Source organism: Pelodiscus sinensis, chromosome 6 (genome assembly GCF_052426305.1).
Source record: "Pelodiscus sinensis isolate ZL-2025 chromosome 6, ASM5242630v1, whole genome shotgun sequence".
NCBI lineage: Eukaryota > Metazoa > Chordata > Testudines > Trionychidae > Pelodiscus > Pelodiscus sinensis.
The window spans coordinates 24,741,716-24,761,787 of NC_143057.1; the positions used below are offsets into that span (position 1 = coordinate 24,741,716).

General features: G+C 43.0%; 1 protein-coding gene across 16 annotated transcripts in view; it reads left to right on the top strand.

The window, feature by feature from the left end:
• Positions 1 to 15,872, top strand: part of MPDZ (multiple PDZ domain crumbs cell polarity complex component) — a 140,242-nt gene extending 124,370 nt beyond the window's left edge. For 15 of the 16 annotated variants that reach the window (XM_089779198.1, XM_089779208.1, XM_089779194.1 and 12 more), the window contains 8 exons: positions 1,535 to 1,621; positions 4,309 to 4,405; positions 5,143 to 5,186; positions 7,528 to 7,650; positions 9,604 to 9,708; positions 10,007 to 10,119; positions 11,578 to 11,701; positions 13,897 to 15,872. In XM_089779198.1, the coding sequence (XP_089635324.1) occupies positions 1,535 to 1,621; positions 4,309 to 4,405; positions 5,143 to 5,186; positions 7,528 to 7,650; positions 9,604 to 9,708; positions 10,007 to 10,119; positions 11,578 to 11,701; positions 13,897 to 14,043 (840 nt within the window). In that variant the 3' untranslated portion in view covers positions 14,044 to 15,872. The remainder of the gene's footprint in view (positions 1 to 1,534; positions 1,622 to 4,308; positions 4,406 to 5,142; positions 5,187 to 7,527; positions 7,651 to 9,603; positions 9,709 to 10,006; positions 10,120 to 11,577; positions 11,702 to 13,896) is intronic. The other variant, XM_089779195.1, reaches the window with a different exon arrangement.
• Positions 15,873 to 20,072: the final 4,200 nt, after the last annotated feature.

The following is a 20,072-nucleotide window of genomic DNA, read 5'->3' on the forward strand; positions in this document are numbered from 1 at the left end:
TTCCCCAAGTTTTGTTCAATAAAGAGAGTTTCTATTTTTGAACACACGTGTCCTTTATCTTGTACATCAGGAAGGGGGGCTAGGGAGGGGTAAGTGGAAGGAGGTGAGGGAGGAATGGGGTACGAGCCCCCGATGGGGAGGACTGGGCTGGCTCTGTGGGCTTCTCGGGGTGGAAGCTCTCCTGAAGCCCCTTGATTGACCCCCCTTCCGGATGGCAGCCTGCAGCAAGTGCAGCCGGGCTGATGGCAGAGTGCTGTGATGTGCTGAGTGTGGGCACTCAGGGCACCCCAAGCCAGGACTTCTTTGCAAGCGGGGAACCCCTGAGAACTGTCTGTCTGGGGTGAGGGTCGGGTTCCTTTAAGCACAGCCCTCGGCTAGCCTGAGGCAGCAGCTCCACGCTCTAAGTCCTAATCTGATGCCCTGCCGGCACTGCTTCCAGCCATCCTTAACCTCAGTTCAGGGTCCACTCAGTGTGGACATGCTAGTTCGAATTAGCAAAACGCTAATTCGAACTAATTTTTAAGTCTAGATGCACTAATTCGAATGAGCTTAGTTCGAATTAACTAATTCGAACTAAGTTAGTTCGAAATAGTGCTGTAGTGTAGACATACCCTTGTAGATAAATGAAAACTGCTATCATGTCCTCTCTCTGTCTTCTCTTTTCTAAGCTAAACAAGCCCAATTTTTTCAGTCTTCCTTCATAGGTCATGTTTTCTAGACCTTTAAATCATTTTTGTTGTTCTTTTTCTGGACCTTTTCCAATTTTTCCACATCTTTCCTGAAATGTGGTGCCCTGAACTGGACACAGTATTCCACTTGACGCCTAATTAGTGCAGAGTAGAACAGAAGAATGACTTCCTGTGTCTTGCTCACTACACTCCTATTAATGCAGCCCAGAATCTTGTTTGCTTTTTTTTTTCAACAGTGTCATAACATTTACATTTCTTAAATATTGGCATAACGTTAGCTTTTTTCTCTTGAACTGCCCCATTGTTCTAAGATCTGTTAAAAATCAGAGCTCCTCAACCATTTCTCTTAATCAGGGCTTCAGTGTGGGTTTGGGTAGTCACAAGCAAAATCTGAAACTGAGACCTTTCCACCCTTCCAAAAAAATTCCACTGAAGGGGAGACTGTGGTCAAGAGGGGGTTGGAGAGTGAGTTTGCATCTCACTCACTGCAGAGCAGCAGCTCAGCTCGTGATCATGAAAGTGAATTTTTACGTACTACTCCCATTTAAGAGAATGGGAATAGAATTAGGCCTTAGTATAGTTGTGACATGTGAATTGTAATGTTCATTTATTAATCCAAATGTTCTACCACGTATTTTATTTCACAGTATATGACTGGTATACTGACCCATTTTGGCTCTGATCCTGCAATGAGCTTCACCTGTGCTGTTCTTTGTTGTGGGATTGGGGCCTGTGTCTACACATCTTCCATAAGATATCATCTGTATCATATATGCCTTTGATTTTAGTGCATTAAGGGGACCTTTTATGGTTGGAAACTGCATTATAAATTTCCCATTTTTCAGTGTTCATTAGGTACTGTAAGACTAGAAGTTGGAAGAATAAAAACAGGTCCGTTCCATTCTGAGAGAAGAACATCCCAGAGCAGCCAGGTTTGTAATTGTGAAGCTGTTTAGTTTGGAAGAAATCAACTGTCGTTAAATAATTCCCCTTATGTGCTTGTATTGATTTCACAGTGACAAAGATTTTCCATATAGTAAGCCCAGGCTGTATAAAAAAGCAGTTTTTATGTATTCACAATTTTTTGTAACCAAGTGGTATGTTAACTTTAGCATATTATGTGTTTAAGGCAATGATGCAGCCAAAAGTTTAACCCATGGATAGCTTTGCTGCATTGCCTGTTGATGATTTTGGGGCCTCCTCCTTGGAGGCAGAGAAATTAACTCCCACTGAAATAAGTGAGAATTGGAGGGTGCTCACATTCTTGCTGGATAAGGCCCTTACTTTAAGAAAGTCCCTGCTGTTACAGATTACTATCCATTAGGCATTTTATTTAGCCCCCCATCACGCTGCCCAGACATACCTACAGAGGGCTGCAAACTATTGAAAAGGTTGAGAAAACAACACAGTTTTAAATGGCTAATAAAGCCAGTCAGAAAATGGAGATTTTTGTCTTTGTCAAGCTTTTCCAGTCATCTCTACTGATCAATTCTAACGTAACTATAAAGTGTTTCATCTTTGGCTTCAATATCTGATGCCTTTTCTACACTGTCAATGACAGGCAGAGTGTATGTGTAGTTAAACACTGCAGTGACAAACTGAATCCATGCTGCAGTGTGTTGCCACACAAGACAGCTAAAGGCTCTGGCTGTGGGAAGGAGGGGTGAAAGGTTCTGGTGGCAGGCAGGTCCTGGCACCTTTCTCCTCTGCCTTCTCCCTCATAGCCTTACCCTGCTGCCGGAGTCTTTTCTCTGAGATGACAGGTACCTCCCTGACTAAGCAGCGCTTTTATCACCTACACGGCCATGCATACTAATATTGGGACAGAGATAGCCTATGTTCTTGGTGTATGCCTAAAAAGTTCCTCATCAAAGACCATCAAGGAACTTGATTCTAAAACAAATTTAGGTCAAATTAGTTAGGATTGAGGTGAAGATTGCAGGATTTGACCTCGATGCGTTAGGTGGAATTTAAGTGGAAGTTAAGATTAAGTAAAGACTGCAGCATTTGGTTGTCCTCAAGTATATATAGACCTTCAGAATATGATTAACGTGAAAATACAGAATCAAGCCTTAACCCAGGCCATCAAGTCTGTAGAAATATATGAATAATTTTAACTTGAAAAATGTATTAAGCCATTGCAGTCTAATAATGATACAGAATAACACAGCTTCAGTCACCTCTCCTCTGATGCATATACACACACAACTAATGTCAGAGTTCTAATGAGAAGAGAGCCTGGCAGGCAGGGACTGCAGACATGAAGCAGCCTCTGCCTGCCATGGGCCCAGACATCCCATGGATAGCAGTGCTGGGGGGAGGGGAAGGCAGCACTGTGGGGAACCAGCTTTTAAACTGGATCCCTCCCAGCACTGGCTATTGCCCCCCCCCCCCCCCCCCCCCGCTGCCTCTGTTACAGAGGCAGCGGGGGGGGGGGAATTTGAGTAGTCAACTAGAGTAACCAATAAGCCTAGGCTTATCAGTTAATCGTATAGTCAACTACTCGTTTACATCCCTATTTTCATTTGAAATGTGTAAACTGAATGGAGAAATTCATATAACAAGAATGACACAGTAGAATTTGAAAGGAGATTTGGGGAGGAGACAGCATTTCTATAATCGTGTCTGATAGTGTAGTCACAGACAGTGGAGGCAAAAACATGGTGTGGAGAGAGAAGCAAGAGACTCATTGGTTAGGGGTGCCTCTGTACTATCTATTGATGCTCTGTACTCTGTCCTTCACTTTTTAACTTTTGTCAGAAGGTTGTTACACCCACAAAAGTCCAGCAAAGTTGTAGGAAGTTCTATGAGTTAATCTGAGGGCAGAATTTGGGCTCTTAGAAACAATCTTACCAAAGGTTATGGAAGATTTTTAGCTATGCAACAGCAAACCTTTGTTAGAGAGCCCTTCCGAATGTTCTAAGCCAGTGTTCCCCAACCATTTGGGGTTGCTGGGCGCCAGGGGGCGTGGCCGTTCGCCCACTGGGCGCCCGGGGGGGGGTGGGGCCACCCCATAGCCGCATTCCGGGGGCTGGCGCTCTCCCCTCAAGCGCCGTGTGCCCGGGGCCGGCACTGGCGCTCTCTCCCCTCCCTCCCCGAAGCGCCACGCACCTGGCGCTCTCTCCCCCAAGCGCTGCGTGCCCCGGGCCTGCACTAGCGCTCTCTCCCCAAGCGCCGCGCGGCCGGAGCCGGCGCTAGCGCTTCCTCTCCCCCCCCCCCCAAGCGCTGCGCGCCCGGGGCCGGCGCTGGCGCGCTCTCCCTCCCATGCGCCGTGGGGGATGAATCCGCGGCGCCCCCGGGGCCAGCGCTCACTGTGCGCCACGCGCCCGGGGCCAGCTCCGGCACTGCGCATGCGCCACGTGCCCGGGGCCAGGCCAGCCCTGAGCACTTGGCGGGCGCAGACAAATGCCCCCGCGGGTGCCATGGCACCCGTGGGCACCGTGATGGGGACCACAGTTCTAAGCATATAGAGGAGTTATGGTTGGTCTCATGGTACATAATTTCTCACTAGGCACATGAGAGGAGTAAAATTATGAGCACTGGCGCTCATAACTTTATTTTCTGGCAAAGTAGAAGTTTTAAATCAATGGTATAATCCCAGTGTGATGCTATATTTTAGGTCAGTGAAGGAAGTGGCAGCCTGTCATCATTCAGTTTCCCTGTTTGCGGGTCCAACCCACCTGAAGGCTTTGAAAGTGGTCTGAAGAAAAATGCCAGTAAGATTCATTTGGCATCTTTAATACTCTGTAGCTAAAAATTTTTCTCCATTACCCAGTCTACGAATCAGTAGCCGAGGTATCTTTTGTTTGTCTGACATGTTAGATATTGCTTTGTACAGTAGGCATAGAAGCAATTCCTTGTTAATTCAAGACTAAAATGTTGATAGGGCAATTATTTTAAAAACATGTTTCATTTTATAATGTTTATAAGCGTAAGTGTTGCAGTTTGCCACACCTTATACTGTAAGAATGCAAGTTTGTTAAACTAGAGATTCATCAAATTGAAGTATCTCTTCTATTAAACTGGTCTAGCTTATGTACCCTACCTGTAAATTGGTAGACAGTTGCATATTTTGTATAGTTAAATTAAGAAAGATAAGTAACAGTGTTCTCATCATTAAATTACAAGAAAGTCATTAATTGCCCAGACTCTTTCTTGTTGTTTGCTCTAATTGAATAGAATAATAAATCCAACCGTCTTATTCTAGAATATATGTATTATTCAGAAAATGGAGGACTGGGTATCTTTTAAAATTTTGTGTAAAATTAATGTTTTCCCTCCCATTGCAGAAGTAGTTTAGTCTTGATAATGTAATGGAGCAGATATCCAGGCCTGCTACTATAATTAACAGAGTAAAAGCTAAAAACATTATAATAATTTTTGTGGCTATAATGGAGAGTTTCCTTTAAAATCCCACCCAACCTTTTATATTTTTATTTTTATCATTCCACAGTAGCATCTGAAATACAGGGATTAAGAACGGTTGAGATTAAAAAGGTAAGTCATACTGTAAAGAAGTACTGGGAAATGGAACCTCAGCAGGTATAAATTAGTGTGTTTTTACCCCGTGAAGATCTGGCCCTGGATTTTTGCCTTTTGGAGAGAGGCAGTGCTATGACCTGAGACTTGTGAAAGATATTTTAGGTTTCAAATATCTAATTTTGTTAGTTAATCCATTTAATAGAATAAACACACTGATGGCAGTTTTACATCTAGCCCCTAGCTTTTTTCGCTGCTGTGGGAATATACTTCACAGATCCCCATAATGCCAGTCTGAGTCAGTCATCTACATTCCTTTGACCTACTTTGAAAATTTAAGGGACAAAGAATTAGGAAGAATTAAAAGGTCATATTTTTGTTTTAGTCACAGAGAGTTAAATCTTAATAGAGTTTGGAATATGTAGTCCCCATATTTTTAATCCCATTTTTCGCATTGAATTATTTTTGTTTACAATGTACTTTTATGATTAATTTTATACTGTACTGTATATTTAATAAAATCATCAGTATAGAGATTGTGAGATCAGTTTTTCACATCACTCTTATCCCCGTGCAGTTCTTTGACTTTCTGATTTACATGCACATATCAGCACAATCCGGCTTTTTTATTTGCCCCATTCCATTTTTTTCAATTGGCTTAATTAACATTCAAAGCTTTTTTATTGTATGGATTTATCTTAGCTACTTTATTTTCACTGTCACTTCTGTAAATAGTTTTTCATACTGGTACTGAAACTTTGTTTTGAACTTGCTAAAGCAATTGCTGCTGTTTGTGTCCTACAGCAACAGTACACTAGGGGGAGTATTCTTCCTATTTCTGAAACAAAATACAGGACTATGTAGCACTTTAAAGACTAACAAGATGGTTTATTAGATGATGAGCTTTCGTGGGCCAGACCCACTTCCTCAGATCATTTTTTTGATCTGAGGAAGTGGGTCTGGCCCACAAAGCTCATCATCTAATAAACCATCTTGTTAGTCTTTAAAGTGCTACATAGTCCTGTATTTTGTTTCAGCTACACCAGACTAACACGGCTACATCTCTATCACCTTCCTATTTCTGTCTTTGCTGGGTTACAGAAGCATGTACATCATCACACAGAGCCTGATTCCTTACATATACAAACCCTTTTCTTATATAGCACAGACCTGTAAGTGGGCAGTTTAAAATCATGGTGTCTATTTGAATGCATTGATAGATTCTGCATGTTCAAAACCCAGTTTGTGCATATAAATTGAGCTCAAATGGGTTTTGCTCCTGTACAGTCTGTCACTGGTGTACACAATTGATAGGCCTGGTTATAAAATCAGGAGTTACTCCACAGAAGACTGTGACATTGAATAAGTATAAAAACATAAGAAGAGGGGAAAATCAAGTTGCAGTGTCAAGGTAATTTCATGCAAATTTGATGCGCACACAAGTAATTTACACCAGATGAATAGCTGCTGGTTTGAGTCCTGTCTAAAATTTTGTTTCTAGCAGAACTTAAATACAAACAGCTCTAGGTTGAGATACTTGGGGTTTTTTTTGTTGTTGTTGGTTAATTTTTTTTTTTAGATACTTTTTTCATCTCTTCTTTTTCCCCTGAGAGATCAACAGCATGCAGGGGCAGTTAAATTGTTACATGGCTCCCTATTGTTTGTGTCATTATTATAAAAGATTTGGGTGGGTCTCCAAGCCAACACTCCCAGCCTTGGCTCTGAATAGTAAAAAATCAAGACAGAATAGCCAGCGGCACAGAGCTGAGCTAAAAATGCCTGCAAAACAACCTACAGTAAAGGTGGAAGGAACAGAGATTCACGTCATCTTGGCTAGCATCAATAATTCTCAGTTGTAGTGAATCAACAATTCAGTTCATTGCTACTTTTCCCATTACTGTCTTCCATTCTGCACTTACTGTATTCTGTTGCTTGCTTACTATCATCTACACAAGTTTTACATTTCAGCTTTATTTTTCTTTTTGTTTTCTCCACGAGAAACTACTCACAACGTGAAAGACCCTACATGAAGACAAATTGATGTTCTTTGAGGAATTCACAAGGGTGGAATGAAAGTGAAGAGGAGTAAAGTGCCAGATCCCGTCCCCATATGCTGATCTGGAGGGATTAGGGCTGAATTCTTCATAAGTGACTATCTGTTTAGGTTCTTTAATTTTAAGGTGCCTGTCTTAAGACACTAAAGGGACCTGACTTTGAGGGTAGTCTGAAAATCAGAACCCTTTCACATATCTTAAGCTGGGTACTTAAAATCACTAGTCACTCATAAAAGTCTAGGCCTGAATGTAAGTGTGTATCTTCTTTCAAACCATACCTTAATCTGCTCTCCTTTCTGTATAAGGGCCCTGCAGATTCCCTAGGAGTGAGCATTGCTGGAGGAGTAGGAAGTCCCCTTGGAGATGTTCCTATATTTATTGCCATGATGCATCCAAATGGAGTTGCAGCTCAAACTCAGAAACTCAGGGTAAGTTAAATTACTGAGAGAGAAGATGGGTTAACAAAAAGCTTAATGTGATAGTGCTTATTACTCCAGTTTGTTGTCAAAGTAGGGCTACATGGTGTGCTCAGAAGCACTTCAAGCTATGTCAGGAATTTCTGGCATTCATATCAAGAATACATTAGTTTGAGATGCTGGAATATTTTTCACAAACATTAGCAATTGGGGAGAAGACCTGAAAGCAACCTTAGAACATGGAGCCAGCATGGATTTCAGAAACCAAAGTGAAGAACTTGGTAGAAAAAGTGAATAGAGAATTGCTATTTACCCTTTCACACAATACAAAAACCAGGGATCAACCAATACAATTAATAGGCAACAGGTTTAATACAAACATGAGGAAGTACTTTTTCATACCACACACAGCTAACCTGTGGAACTCATTGCCATGATATATTGTGATCTCCAAAGCTAAAACTGGGTTAAAAAATACTAGATAAGTGTCTGTAGAGTAGGTTTATTAATGGTTAATAGCCAAGGTGGTAAAAAATGCAGCCTCATTTTTGGATAGACCTTAACCTCTGACTACCCAGGAGGGGAAGTTGGCTGAATCATTTTACAATTGCACTGTTCTATACAATCTTCCTGGAGGTCTGGGTTGACTGCTGTCAGAGATAGAATACTGGGCAAGATGATCCTGTATAGCAGCTCTTCTGTTCTTATGTACAGATTAAATAGACCCCAACATCTGCCCTGATTATTGGCACAGCAGTCAGCAGCCATCCCAGTGACTGCAGTCACTTCCTCCTTTCACATAGTAGGTCAAACCACCACCCCCATATAGTCCCCGGTCGAAGCGCTAGACAGCTGCGGGTAGGAAGGCGATGACCGAGCCTGAGCTAGCATATCCAGGTCTTAGCTCCAGAATTTGGGTGGCCAGGCAGCGTGGTTGTCGGCCCCACCAGCCCTGCGGATCTGGAGGCTGGGCAACAGGGTCGCCATTCTCCAGGGATCGGGCAGCCAGCCCAGCCCCAGGGATCAATGGCTGCACTTCCAACCCCTAGCTCCCCCCCATACATGCCTCACACCCTCTGCTCTGACTCCTGCACAGATACCCCCCACACACACAACCCAACTCTCTGCCCTGAGCTCTCCCAGGCACCCACATACCTCAGTCCCTTTCCTAAGTCTCCTCACTTACATTTCTCTTATATTGCAATCTCCCCAGCTCCTGCATTGAGCCCCTACCTGAGTGTGTGTGTATGCGTGTGTGCAATTCAACAGTCTCTTTGAGAAATGTGTTACTTTCACCGCTGTTTTATTTCCTTCTGTTAGTTGCTTTTCCTTGTCACATTCGGCTTACCCATCTCAATGTGTAGGCTGTTCTTCTTTTATACACCTGCTGAGTGCAAAATTTGTATCAATTAGTGTAGTAATTTATGCCTGATTTAAGATCTGTTTGCTTCACCACTGAATGTGGCCTATATATTTCCCCGGGTGTTGTACTGGATTATTCCAGGCTTCATTTGCACCGGGGTACCTGATTATAGTATTTCACGTTGGTCCATTGCCTACTGATGTGAATTATCCAGTAGTAGATTTAGATCGTCAAGGGTATAAACCTCAATAACTACTACAGAATCAGGGCCGCTTCACCAGTTATCACTAGAAAACTATGGCTTGCACTGGAAATAAAGGGTCAGATTCACAGGTAGCATAAATTGCTGAATGTTTACTGAATTCACCAGAGCTGCATTCATTTAAACCAGTTGAAGAGCTAGACCAAAGACTTTGTCACCAAGATCAAGAATAGACTAGTGGTAAAGATGTTCTTTATACTTTATATATTTTTTGAAAATCTTACTAGATCCAGTTACTCAAGTCCAGTATTCTTCATTATTTTCTATTGCAAAGATGGCGCGTGGCTCTCCTTGACAGCTTTTTATTCGTGGCTAGTCCTTTAAATGTTCTCTTCTGCAGGTTGGGGATAGGATCGTTAATATTTGTGGAACATCCACTGAGGGCATGACACACTCCCAAGCAGTCAGCCTACTGAAAAATGCTTCTGGCACTGTTGAACTACAGGTAAGGAATTTCTCTGCAGTGATGTTAGAGCACACTGCAGTTTTGATTTTGAGATTGAAAAGCTGAGTAACAAAACTGAGTAAGAGTAACACAACTGCCAAGTTCTGAAGATCCTCTCCATGTTTTGCTCAAAGGTTACCATTCTTATTTTAGCCGAACAGAAGAACTGCTTTTGCAACAATTAATGCATGCTTTGGTCATTTCACCTTTGTGAATACCATGGTGGTAATCACTGTGGGCTCAATTGTCTGAGCATCAGCTTCCTCATTTCATGGCTGTCTACAATGTGTCCTCTCAGGTGGTGGCTGGAGGGGACGTAAGTGTCGTAACCGGTCAGCAGCAGGATCCACCTGCTTCCAGCCTTTCATTTGCAGGATTAACCTCAAGCAGCATTTTTCAGGATGATCTAGGGTAAGTGTATATATTGCACTTGATGGGTCCTCTCTAATTAGGTTACTGTACAGTGCACTGGCTGGGATTGCACCTGAACACTGCTTGCAGCAAGAGCACAAAGTCCTGCTAACTTAGGGTGTGTCTAGACTACCTAGTTTTGTTGACAAAAGTGGACTTTTGTCGACAAAACTATACCAGCGTCTACACTACCGCTGAGTTCTGTCGACATAACGTCGACAGAACTCAGCAGTTTTGTCGACGCTGGTATACCTCATTTTACGAGGCATAACACCTTCTGTCGACAGAACTCTGTCGACAGAAGGTGTTATTGCCTGTAACATTGCGTCCAGACTACGGAGTTCCGTCGACAAAGCACCTTGCTTCGTCGACAGAACTCAATGTGTCTGGACGCTCTTTGTCAACGGAAGTTTTGTCGACAGTATCTGTCGACAAAACTTCCGTCGACAAAACGCGGTAGTCTAGACGTACCCTTAGTCACAATGGTCACAGGAAGTGCATCACTGTGCTCAGCAGGCCACATGGGGTATCCTGGTTTGTTTCAGGTTACAATTCACTATGTTGGTTTTGACCTACGGGGCTATGATATGATATGAATTTTAGCACCCTAGATACTGCTTCATTCCTTGTGTTATACCTTGGTAGATCAGATCAGCTGAAATTGCCCCCAGGCTTAAATGGTAAGGGACTGTTGACTTTGGAACTCACTTTCCCTGCTACTCCATCAGATCCTGGACTTGTCCCAGCCGGGGGACATGCACCCATCCCCCAGCTGTACCCACTGGAGCTCCAGCAGCCTTGGAGATGTGCTTATCCCCTGGCTTCAACCTGCTGCAGTGAGAGAGGGCTGGGTTGTCATCTCTCCCCATGGCAGCCTGTGTACTGAACCACTCGTCCCCAGCCCCACCCAAGAACAATGATTTAAATGAAGCATGGACATTTTCATTTTATTTTCCAAAAACAAAAAATTAATTGAGTTAAGGACCTGAGCAAAGCTGGGTAAACCTTCTAGTATATAAATAAAATACCTGGTTTGGTGGAGGGAGGGAAGGTATTTTTAAAATAATGTGGGTTTTGTTTTATTGCTCTCTAAGCTCCAGGATATTAGTACTTATTGTATACATAGCTAATAAGCACCAATACTGGGCAATTCAAATAATAATTTTGCAGTGAATTAAATGACAGACTGAATAAACTTCCGACAAAAGGTAAAATACAATAGAAGAGTTATGGAAGAAAACTGTAAATAAGTAACCAGATTATGGTGTTAAGCAGGAGGTCAATGGTTACCATGAACTGAAATATTAAGCATAATATACTTAATCTATGTAACGTTCTCAGCAAGTGAATGTTTATTTCTTAGTGTTGAAAGGTGAAGAGTCTTTGTTTAACAGTCCTCATATTGAACCAGAAGTTCATAAAAGAAATAGGATAACTAACTTCTTTTCCCGGTTGTAGGTCTCCTCAGTATAAGACCATTACTCTAGATCGAGGCCAGGATGGTCTGGGCTTTAGTATTGTGGGAGGATATGGCAGTCCTCACGGAGATTTACCCATCTATGTTAAGACAGTATTTGCAAAGGTAAGTACACAGCTGTAAAACTACGCAATCTGTTGCTAATGCTCAGTAGCTTATTTATTAATGTATGGCCTTGAGTGAAACCAGTTTATTTTGTTGCTTGTCTTCTCCAAGAAGGTATGCAGGTACCATTTAAAACTGTCTTTGCAATTTGAGGCTTTTAATTTAAGCAAAGTGAGCCCAATTTGCTCACATCACTGTCTTATTTGACCTCTCAAATATTTGGATTTGAGCATGTAATTTAAGTGTTTACTTTGGAAAATTCACCTCCCTCCCTGGTATTTAGTTTGAATTCTCTTCAAGCAGTGCATGTGGTTAGAGTTATTTGCTATGAATATTGAATCAGATATATGCCAGTTCCATTGTATCCAAACCTTACTTTGTAAATGCTCATATCCTGATTTAGTGTGGCATATAGCAGATCTGAGTCAGAAAACCAAATAGGAAGACCTCCAACCTTTTGAAGTTTAGGTTCATATGTGGATTTGCGCTCTCATATGAATTGTTGAGAACTTTGCATTCCAAGCCAATAAGACTGAAGGAGTTAAAAAATGCCAACAGATCTGATTTACAGAATTTATGCAGCACATCATTCCCATGCTGTAAATGTAATTCCTCTAATGAACTGATGAGGATATTGTAACAGAGACATTGGGCCACCTTGACTCCTGCCTCTGCAAGCTCAGACCCATGGGTGAAGGAACCATGGGTTTTTTCATTTACAGGCAGTCCTCGAGTTACACGGATCCGACTTACGTCGGATCCGCAGTTACGAACGGGGATTTTCTCGCCCCGGAGGACTGGAGCAGCGGGACGCCTGGTCCCGCCGTCTGCCTCCTCCAGGGCGAGAAAAGCTGCTCCCCGTCTCCCTGGTCTGCTGGGGGAGCCAGCAGACCAGGGAGACGGGGAGCAAAGCGACGGAGGACCCGGGGCCGGACCCGCGCCGCTGATCTGGAAGCGCCGCGCTCCAGCCCGGGTCCTCCGCCGTTTTGCTCCGCGTATCCCTGCTCTGCTGGGGGGGACGCAGCTAGTGCCCCCCCCCCCCCAGCAGACCAGGGAGACATGGAGCAAAGCCCGGGGCCTGTGGTAGAGCAGGTGGGGCGCTGCCGGTTGGTCCCGCAGCACCGCTCCTTGGCGCTTCTGGACCAACCCGGCAGCACCCCAGCTGCTCTGCCCCAGGAGTCCTGATTCAGCCGCTGCTGATCAGTTTCAGCAGCGGCTGAATCAGGACGCCTGGGGCAGAGCAGCTGGGGTGCTGCTGGGTTGGTCCAGTAGCGCCGAGGAGCGGCCACGCTACTGGACCAACCCAGCAGCACCCCAGCTGCTCTGCCCCAGGCGTCCCCAAGTCAGCTGCTGCTGAAACTGACCGGCGGCTGACTACACGAAGCCCGAGGCAGAGTTGCTCTGCCCCGGGCTTCCTGGAATCAGCTGCTGATCAGTTTCAGCAGCATCTGACTTGGGGACGCCTGGGGTTCTTAAGCTGAATCTGTATGTAAGTTGGAACTGGTGTCCAGATTCAGCCGCTGTTGAAACTGATCAGTTTCAGCAGCGGCTGAATCTGGATGCCAGTTCCAACTTACATATAGATTCAACTTAAGAACAAACCTGCAGTCCCTATCTTGTACGTAACCCGGGGACTGCCTGTACAGGTTTGTGTGCCCATCACCTTCTCACCATACAGAGTACACAGCTCTGGGTTCCTTGTGTCTGGACCCAGGAGGGAAGCACTTTCTCCCTACCTATATTCCCTTGCTCTCCTCCATCCCACCAACCTCCTTTTCGCCACCCTCTTACCTAGCCCTGAGCTAATTAGGCTGGCTGCTGGCTCTCCTTCCTTAGTTAGGGCAGGTTCTTTTCAGCAAGCTCCACTTTATTCGCCTAAATGGGGCTGGTGTGGCAGGGTTTGATTCTGCAGTCTTTCTTTTTAGCACCTTCAGTACTCATCTGGTTATTTTGCACAATAGAAACATTATGCATAAACCTATAGTCAGGTAGAACCAGCACCTACTAAGGACAAAATGAGCATGGTGTTGCTAATAACAAAAACTGATCGACTTAGACTTCCTCAAACAGAAAAGTTTTGTGTGTGCTGTATGGAGCCCATCTTCCTAAGACCCTCTTTAGATTGCTCTGTGAACAGTTATAAAACCAGAAGTTTCAGAAATACACATCTGCAGTTACATACTGTGTAATTTCAGGGTGCAGCGGCAGAGGATGGACGGCTGAAGAGAGGGGATCAAATTATTGCTGTCAATGGGCAGAGCTTAGAAGGGGTGACCCATGAAGAAGCAGTTGCTATTCTAAAAAGGACAAAAGGAACTGTCACTCTGGCTGTTCTCTCGTGAATGGGCTGTCCGAAGAGTAGCATCAACAAGATTATATTATCTACATTCCACATAACAAAGAGAATGGAAATGTTTACGTAGCCTTCTTGCTATTCCAGCTTTACCAGACTGTTACATCACTGGAGAAAAAATAACACTTAATCTTATTTTTTGAGCACAATAGAAGTATTTGTGTTACTGTCAGATCACTGGGATGGGCGTATGTGGTCTCTGGCAAAGACTTACGTTTTTTTATTATTATTGTAATGAATACCTGTGATCCACCAGAACATGAATGTTTGCATTAGTAACCACAGTGCAGAAATGGAATGTTTTGCAAAGAGGCTCTGAATATTTGAGAGAGGTGTGTGTGCGTGCTAAATAGTCAAGTGGGGATGATTACGGATATTTAAATAGCAGAAAAAAGTCGCAGGAGGAACAAAGATTTAACAAAAGAAGATAGATGGGAAAATTAGCTAGTCGGTTCTGCTAGTTACATTCTGCTTCAGAAGCAAAATTGTCGCAAAGATTATTTTTTTTGGTGCTTAGATGTTGAAAAATCCACTTGTGGGAAACTTTTTTCCTGGTGAATGAGGGAGCCCAACATCTGCAATATCATAAGGATTTAGGTTTCTCTTTTAAAGTAGTGATGTTGCTAACCTTTGTGCATGTGAAGATAATGTTCCGAATTCAAACAGGAAAATGAATACTGTTCTCTTGCTTGCAGACAGACAGCTCCAATGTCACCGCTGCAGCTGCTTACAGCTTGAAGCAGCAGTACAAATTAACTGCTCTGACTGACTGTCACTAGTCAGAGCCCAGTGTAGTGCATTGAAGTGGAGTGGAGTCAGTGTTCTGCTGCTGCTATTGCTCTAAGCAGAAGCAGATACGGAAGACATTCAGAGACAGGAGGTGGCCTAGAGTACGGCGAATGGTAGAGGTTCCTCTTCACCTTAGTCAGAAAGCGTGCAGGAGGGGGACAGGAGGGCAAAGAAAAAGTTGTCATTCCATCTGCTGGAAGGACTTCTACATTACTGGACAGTTATAAGGCGGATACTTACAACCAGACACTGATATGTAAGATGGAGCCCTATAAGGATCTAACAACTCTTCCTGGCTTCTCATTATAACTTGTGGGCTCCCTAACTGTCAGTGCCTCCCTTTACCTAGCATGTATCCTCTTTGTCAAGCCCCAACTGTGACAAAATACAATATCTCATTAAAACCTTTAGAAAGGAAAAAAATGTCAAAGGTGATGTGAGCGTTTGTGTTCCTTTAGGCTAGAGTGTTGTCCATGTTAAACTTTCATATAGGTGCAAGACTGCATATTGACCAGCAAACACTGATAGCAGCCAGAGAATCATGTCAGTTGTTGTTGTTGTTTATAATATATAAATACTGAGTTTTAAATGGGGGCAACATTGAAACTGTGCTAAAGAAATATGCAAAAGATACCATTCATTCATTCTACTGAGTGAAAAACAGCAGTGTTAGGAAGGATGAAAGATACTTCTAGCAAATTGATAGCTAAATGTAAGTCAGTTAATTAAAAAAAAATAAAACACCTCTCCTTTTCAATATTTTTTTTAAATGCTACAGTACAATAGGCTAAGAAAAACATGGTAGCAGTACTTGAGCCAACCAGAAATGAATTATTAGCCTATTCTCTCCCAAGGTAGTGTGTGAAATGCCTATGTTAGTGTATGTAAAGTCACTTCAAATATCTATATTTGTAACAGAAGTAGTGTACAGATATTTTATTATTGCCTTTGTGTCTAAATGCAGGATTTAAGAGAATAAATATGAAGCTCTCAGTGGTGAACTAATAAAGTTGCAGGTGTATTTGTGGTTGCTTGTGATGGAGTTGGTTTTTCCAGTAATAAAAGGTCCACAATTCACGGTTTGTAAAATATCAGCTATAATATAACTGGGATTAATCATAAATCAAAAAATTCTTTTAACAGGTCCACTAAAATTATATTTAAATGTATTCTTGGATAATTGTATCCCAAACACAACAGTGCTATCTTTCAGCTAGTTCATAAGAACCAGACATTAAAACTGACTAGAAATAAATATGAACTTGGCAAGTTGTTTTTCTCCAAGTTGTCAGATGGAAAAATCAATGATAATAAAATTAAATGAAAAAAATCTTTAAAAACACAGGAATAGCCTGAACAGTGAACTAGCTGGACTAAGCTGTCTGACAGAGGCCAGTTCTGCTTCCGCAGATCCCACATCGTGAATAATTTTACCCCAGTCACTGGTGGCAAGGGACTGATTACCGTTCCAAACTATTTCTCTTTCTCCTCATCTTGAGTCATGTAATTGGACTCGGTGCTGACTCTGGCACTGATTCTGCAGAGCATTAATTTTCACATTACTTCAGTGTCTTTACTCGTGCTTAAAGTTGAGGTATGTGGTCAAATGCTTTGGAGGATTGGCACCTGAAGAAAGGCTCAAAGCTCAAGCCCTTTATCCATACACGTGTCTCATTCTTTAGTTGAATCCTGCTAAGCACTTGACTTTTTAATAAATTAGCATGGTATTAGTAAAAAAGTTTGTTAAAAATGTGGAGGTGAATTGACATGAAGGGGTGTAGATTTTCAGCCTCTAACAATGATATTGCTGCTTTGCAAGAGGCTTTTCTTCAAAGAAAGGAAGCTTTAATTTGTGATTGGGGTCACATTGAAGCCCAAATTTGTGCTGAATCCAGTGAGGATCAGATTATTCATTGTCTCTAGGAATCTGGCCCATACAAATTAGCTGTATGTTTCAAAATCGCATGTGGTTCATGGGATTACTCTGCTCTTCAGTGAAGCAGAAGCACTTACTCTTTCAGAAACAAAGTATAATGATTAACCAAACTTTTACATTTAAAAATCTAAACATGTCCTCAAGATATAATCCATATTATACAGGGGTTTTTTTTTTCCTTTCCACTTATTTGTAAAACAGCAACAAAAGGGAGTTTTGTAGAATGACTAAGCCATTTCTGAATAGCTAGCATTTCTGTCCATAGCTGCTCACTAATTCCAAGGGGGAAGAACCCCTCTCCGACCCCGGGTGGGCTGAGCTAGGTCCTGCCCCTTTAACTCCACAGAGGCCATGGGGCTGGGCAGGGAACATAAAAGCCCAGTGCTGGAGCTCAATAGGGCTCCAGCTGCTGGCAGAAGCAGAGGTCTGCCCTGAGCTCCCAGGCCAGGAGTGCCTGGAGGACTGGCTTGCACTACGGGGCCCTTGCTCCACCCTGCCCAAGGCCTTCTACACCCTGCCCAAGGGTTCAAAGCACCACGATCCCAAGGACCAACAGCTAGCGCGGAGGGGGAGTTAGGAAGTGGCCCAGGAAAGCTGATGACTATCAGGATGACCTTATAACCTTCTACAGTGTGTTACAGGCTGGATCCCCACTAACCCCAATGGCAGCCAGGGCTGCCACTGCTAGGGCCCTGGGCCAGGATGCAGTGGAGTAGGGAGGGCCTGCCTCTCCCCCCTTTCTTCCCCCAGCCCGGCCACCCCACATATCAGGTGGCAGTCTCCATCTCCCTGCTCGTGTCTGGGGACCTGCATTTGTTTGGTTGCCCCACACTGGACCAGGGCCTGGACCTTAGTAACTGGAACTGTGTTTGCTGCTCTACCCTGAAACAGGGCTTGGGCTGTATTAACTTTGGGACTGCTTCGGTTTGCTGTCCCACCCTGAACCAGGTCCTCACTAACTACGGGACTGCTTTGCTCTGATGCTCGCCCTGAACCAGGGCCTAGGGCTTAGTGACTGTGGGACAATGTTAGTATCACTGCCTGCCCTGCTCTCAGGGACCCCAGTTTGGATGGAGCCACGAGACCTGTACTTACAGGCCTGAGCACAGGTCAGGGACCCAGGTCTCATGCAGCCAGCTTACTGGCACACATGCGGCTGTTACTAGGAAAGTTGCAAACAGAAACCAGTTCAACGCATAAAAACGGCATTACACATACCTTTTTCTTCCTTTCCAACAACTGGATCATGGATCTGCCATGCTACTTACATAGTGTTAATGGTAGGGATGTAAATGGTTAACTGGTAGAGACTGGAGCAGCTTCCTGCCTGTACTGGGCATGGGACTGCTCCAGCCTGCCTGCCAGCCTCTGTCTGGGGCGGGCCCAGCCCAGGTGGTGCATCGCAGGCAGGGGCTGCTCTGGCCTGCTGGCGCAGCCCCTGTCCATGGCAGGCTTGGTCAATCCCCATTGCGCATTACACACTGGCTCCCCAGGATCAGGATGGGCAGGCACTGCTGGCTCTGTTCCCATGGAGGTTTCACTAAGGGTTCTTCCGTAGAAATCTTATATGTAAGCTTTATACGGAAGAACCCACAGCACATGTAACCGCTAGGATTTTTAGTGCTTAGACCAGTGTTTCTTAAACTGTGTTTTGTGGAAGTGTGCTGTGGAGCACATCGGAGTTCAAAATGGCCACCCGTAAAGGGACAGGCAACTCCTCCCCCCCGACACACTTTTCTTTTTTTTGCTCAACAAGTCCTTGGTGTTCCTCTTAAAAAAAATATTGTTTGGTGTTCCTCCATCTTAAAAAGTTTAAGAAACACTAGGTTACATGGTTACTTTTAAAAAAATGACTTTTAACATCCCTAGTTTATGGTAACTATATCCCATTGATGTTGACTAAACTGCTACTTAGTGATAGTGAGGGAACAAATAACTTTTGAACATCATTGTAAAAATGTCCCTGTTTTATCACCTACTAAAGAACTAGGACAAGTTTTACTTTATATTGTGTCTTCTCCTCAACACTTCTTTTGGCGATAGAAAATACTTACAAAAATGATTTGAAATTATATAGAAAAAGTGGATTGTGTTCCCTTCATAATTTTGAAGAACCATTAAAGAGAAGGAATATAAGATTGCACAGCACAGACACTGAAAACTTTGCTTACATTTGAGATGGTAAGTACTGAACTTCTCTGAAACCTTTCTTTGTATTAGCTTGGCTTGCTGGTTTTTATTCCCATCATTGTCATACAAGAAAATTATTATATTGAATTTTAGTGGCAAAATGTTTACCAAAAATCCCACTTAATCTCCTTTTTAGACACATTTTATAAAACGGCTTTTATCACTTAAAAATCTGAGAGAGAGTGAGTGAAAATACTAGATCTGGAAGAGAGATTTCTGTACAAAGATTTTTTTTAAGTCCATGATATATGATGTGAATTACTTATCACTATTCTTAGCAAACAGAGATTATACTAGAGATTTTAGTATCCAATTGCATTTAAAAACTGAAAGGGCATCTTCAGGTAGGTGATAGCAAACATCATTTGCCTGCAGCAGAATTTGAAACTGGTCTTCACCTGTTTTTGGAAGTCCAGCTGCAATTTCACTGCTCAGACAGGGTATGTCTACACTACCAGGTTATTTTGAAATAAGTTAATTTTGAATAATAACTCCCAAAGTAACTATTTCAAAATTAACTTATTCCTCTTCACAAGCAGGAGTTATTTTGAAATAATAACAAGCCCGTTATTTCAAAATAACAGGCTTGATAGTGTGAACGCTCGCCTTATTTCACAATAAGGGAAATTATTTTGAAATAACTCCAGTGTAGATACGCCCATAGTAAATTTCTGACTGTTACCTAAGAGTGCATTTTGATTGGCCAAAGCTATGCTTATTGGAAACAATGTTTACTTTTTTCATCTCCCTCTTGGCAGATGTAACCAGCCCTATGATTTTAGCATATGAAAATAGTCCATTGGGTAATGGGATATCCCAACTCAGTTAGTTATTTACACACACACACACACACACACACATTTTTGTATGTTTATGGTGCTTTTGTAGAGCTTATTCCTTGGGAGGAAGCATTTTTATGGAATGGGAATCAGTTCTAATTATGTCTCTACCAAATGTCTGGTTTGAGCCTGAAAAAATCATTAGCTCTCCACCTCTGCCCACATACATTAAGAACTAACAAAGTTCCCCAACATGAGATAAATTCCATAAAAGTGTAGGCTTAGTACTAAATCCAAATAGAAAATACAGTCGTTTTCAAACAG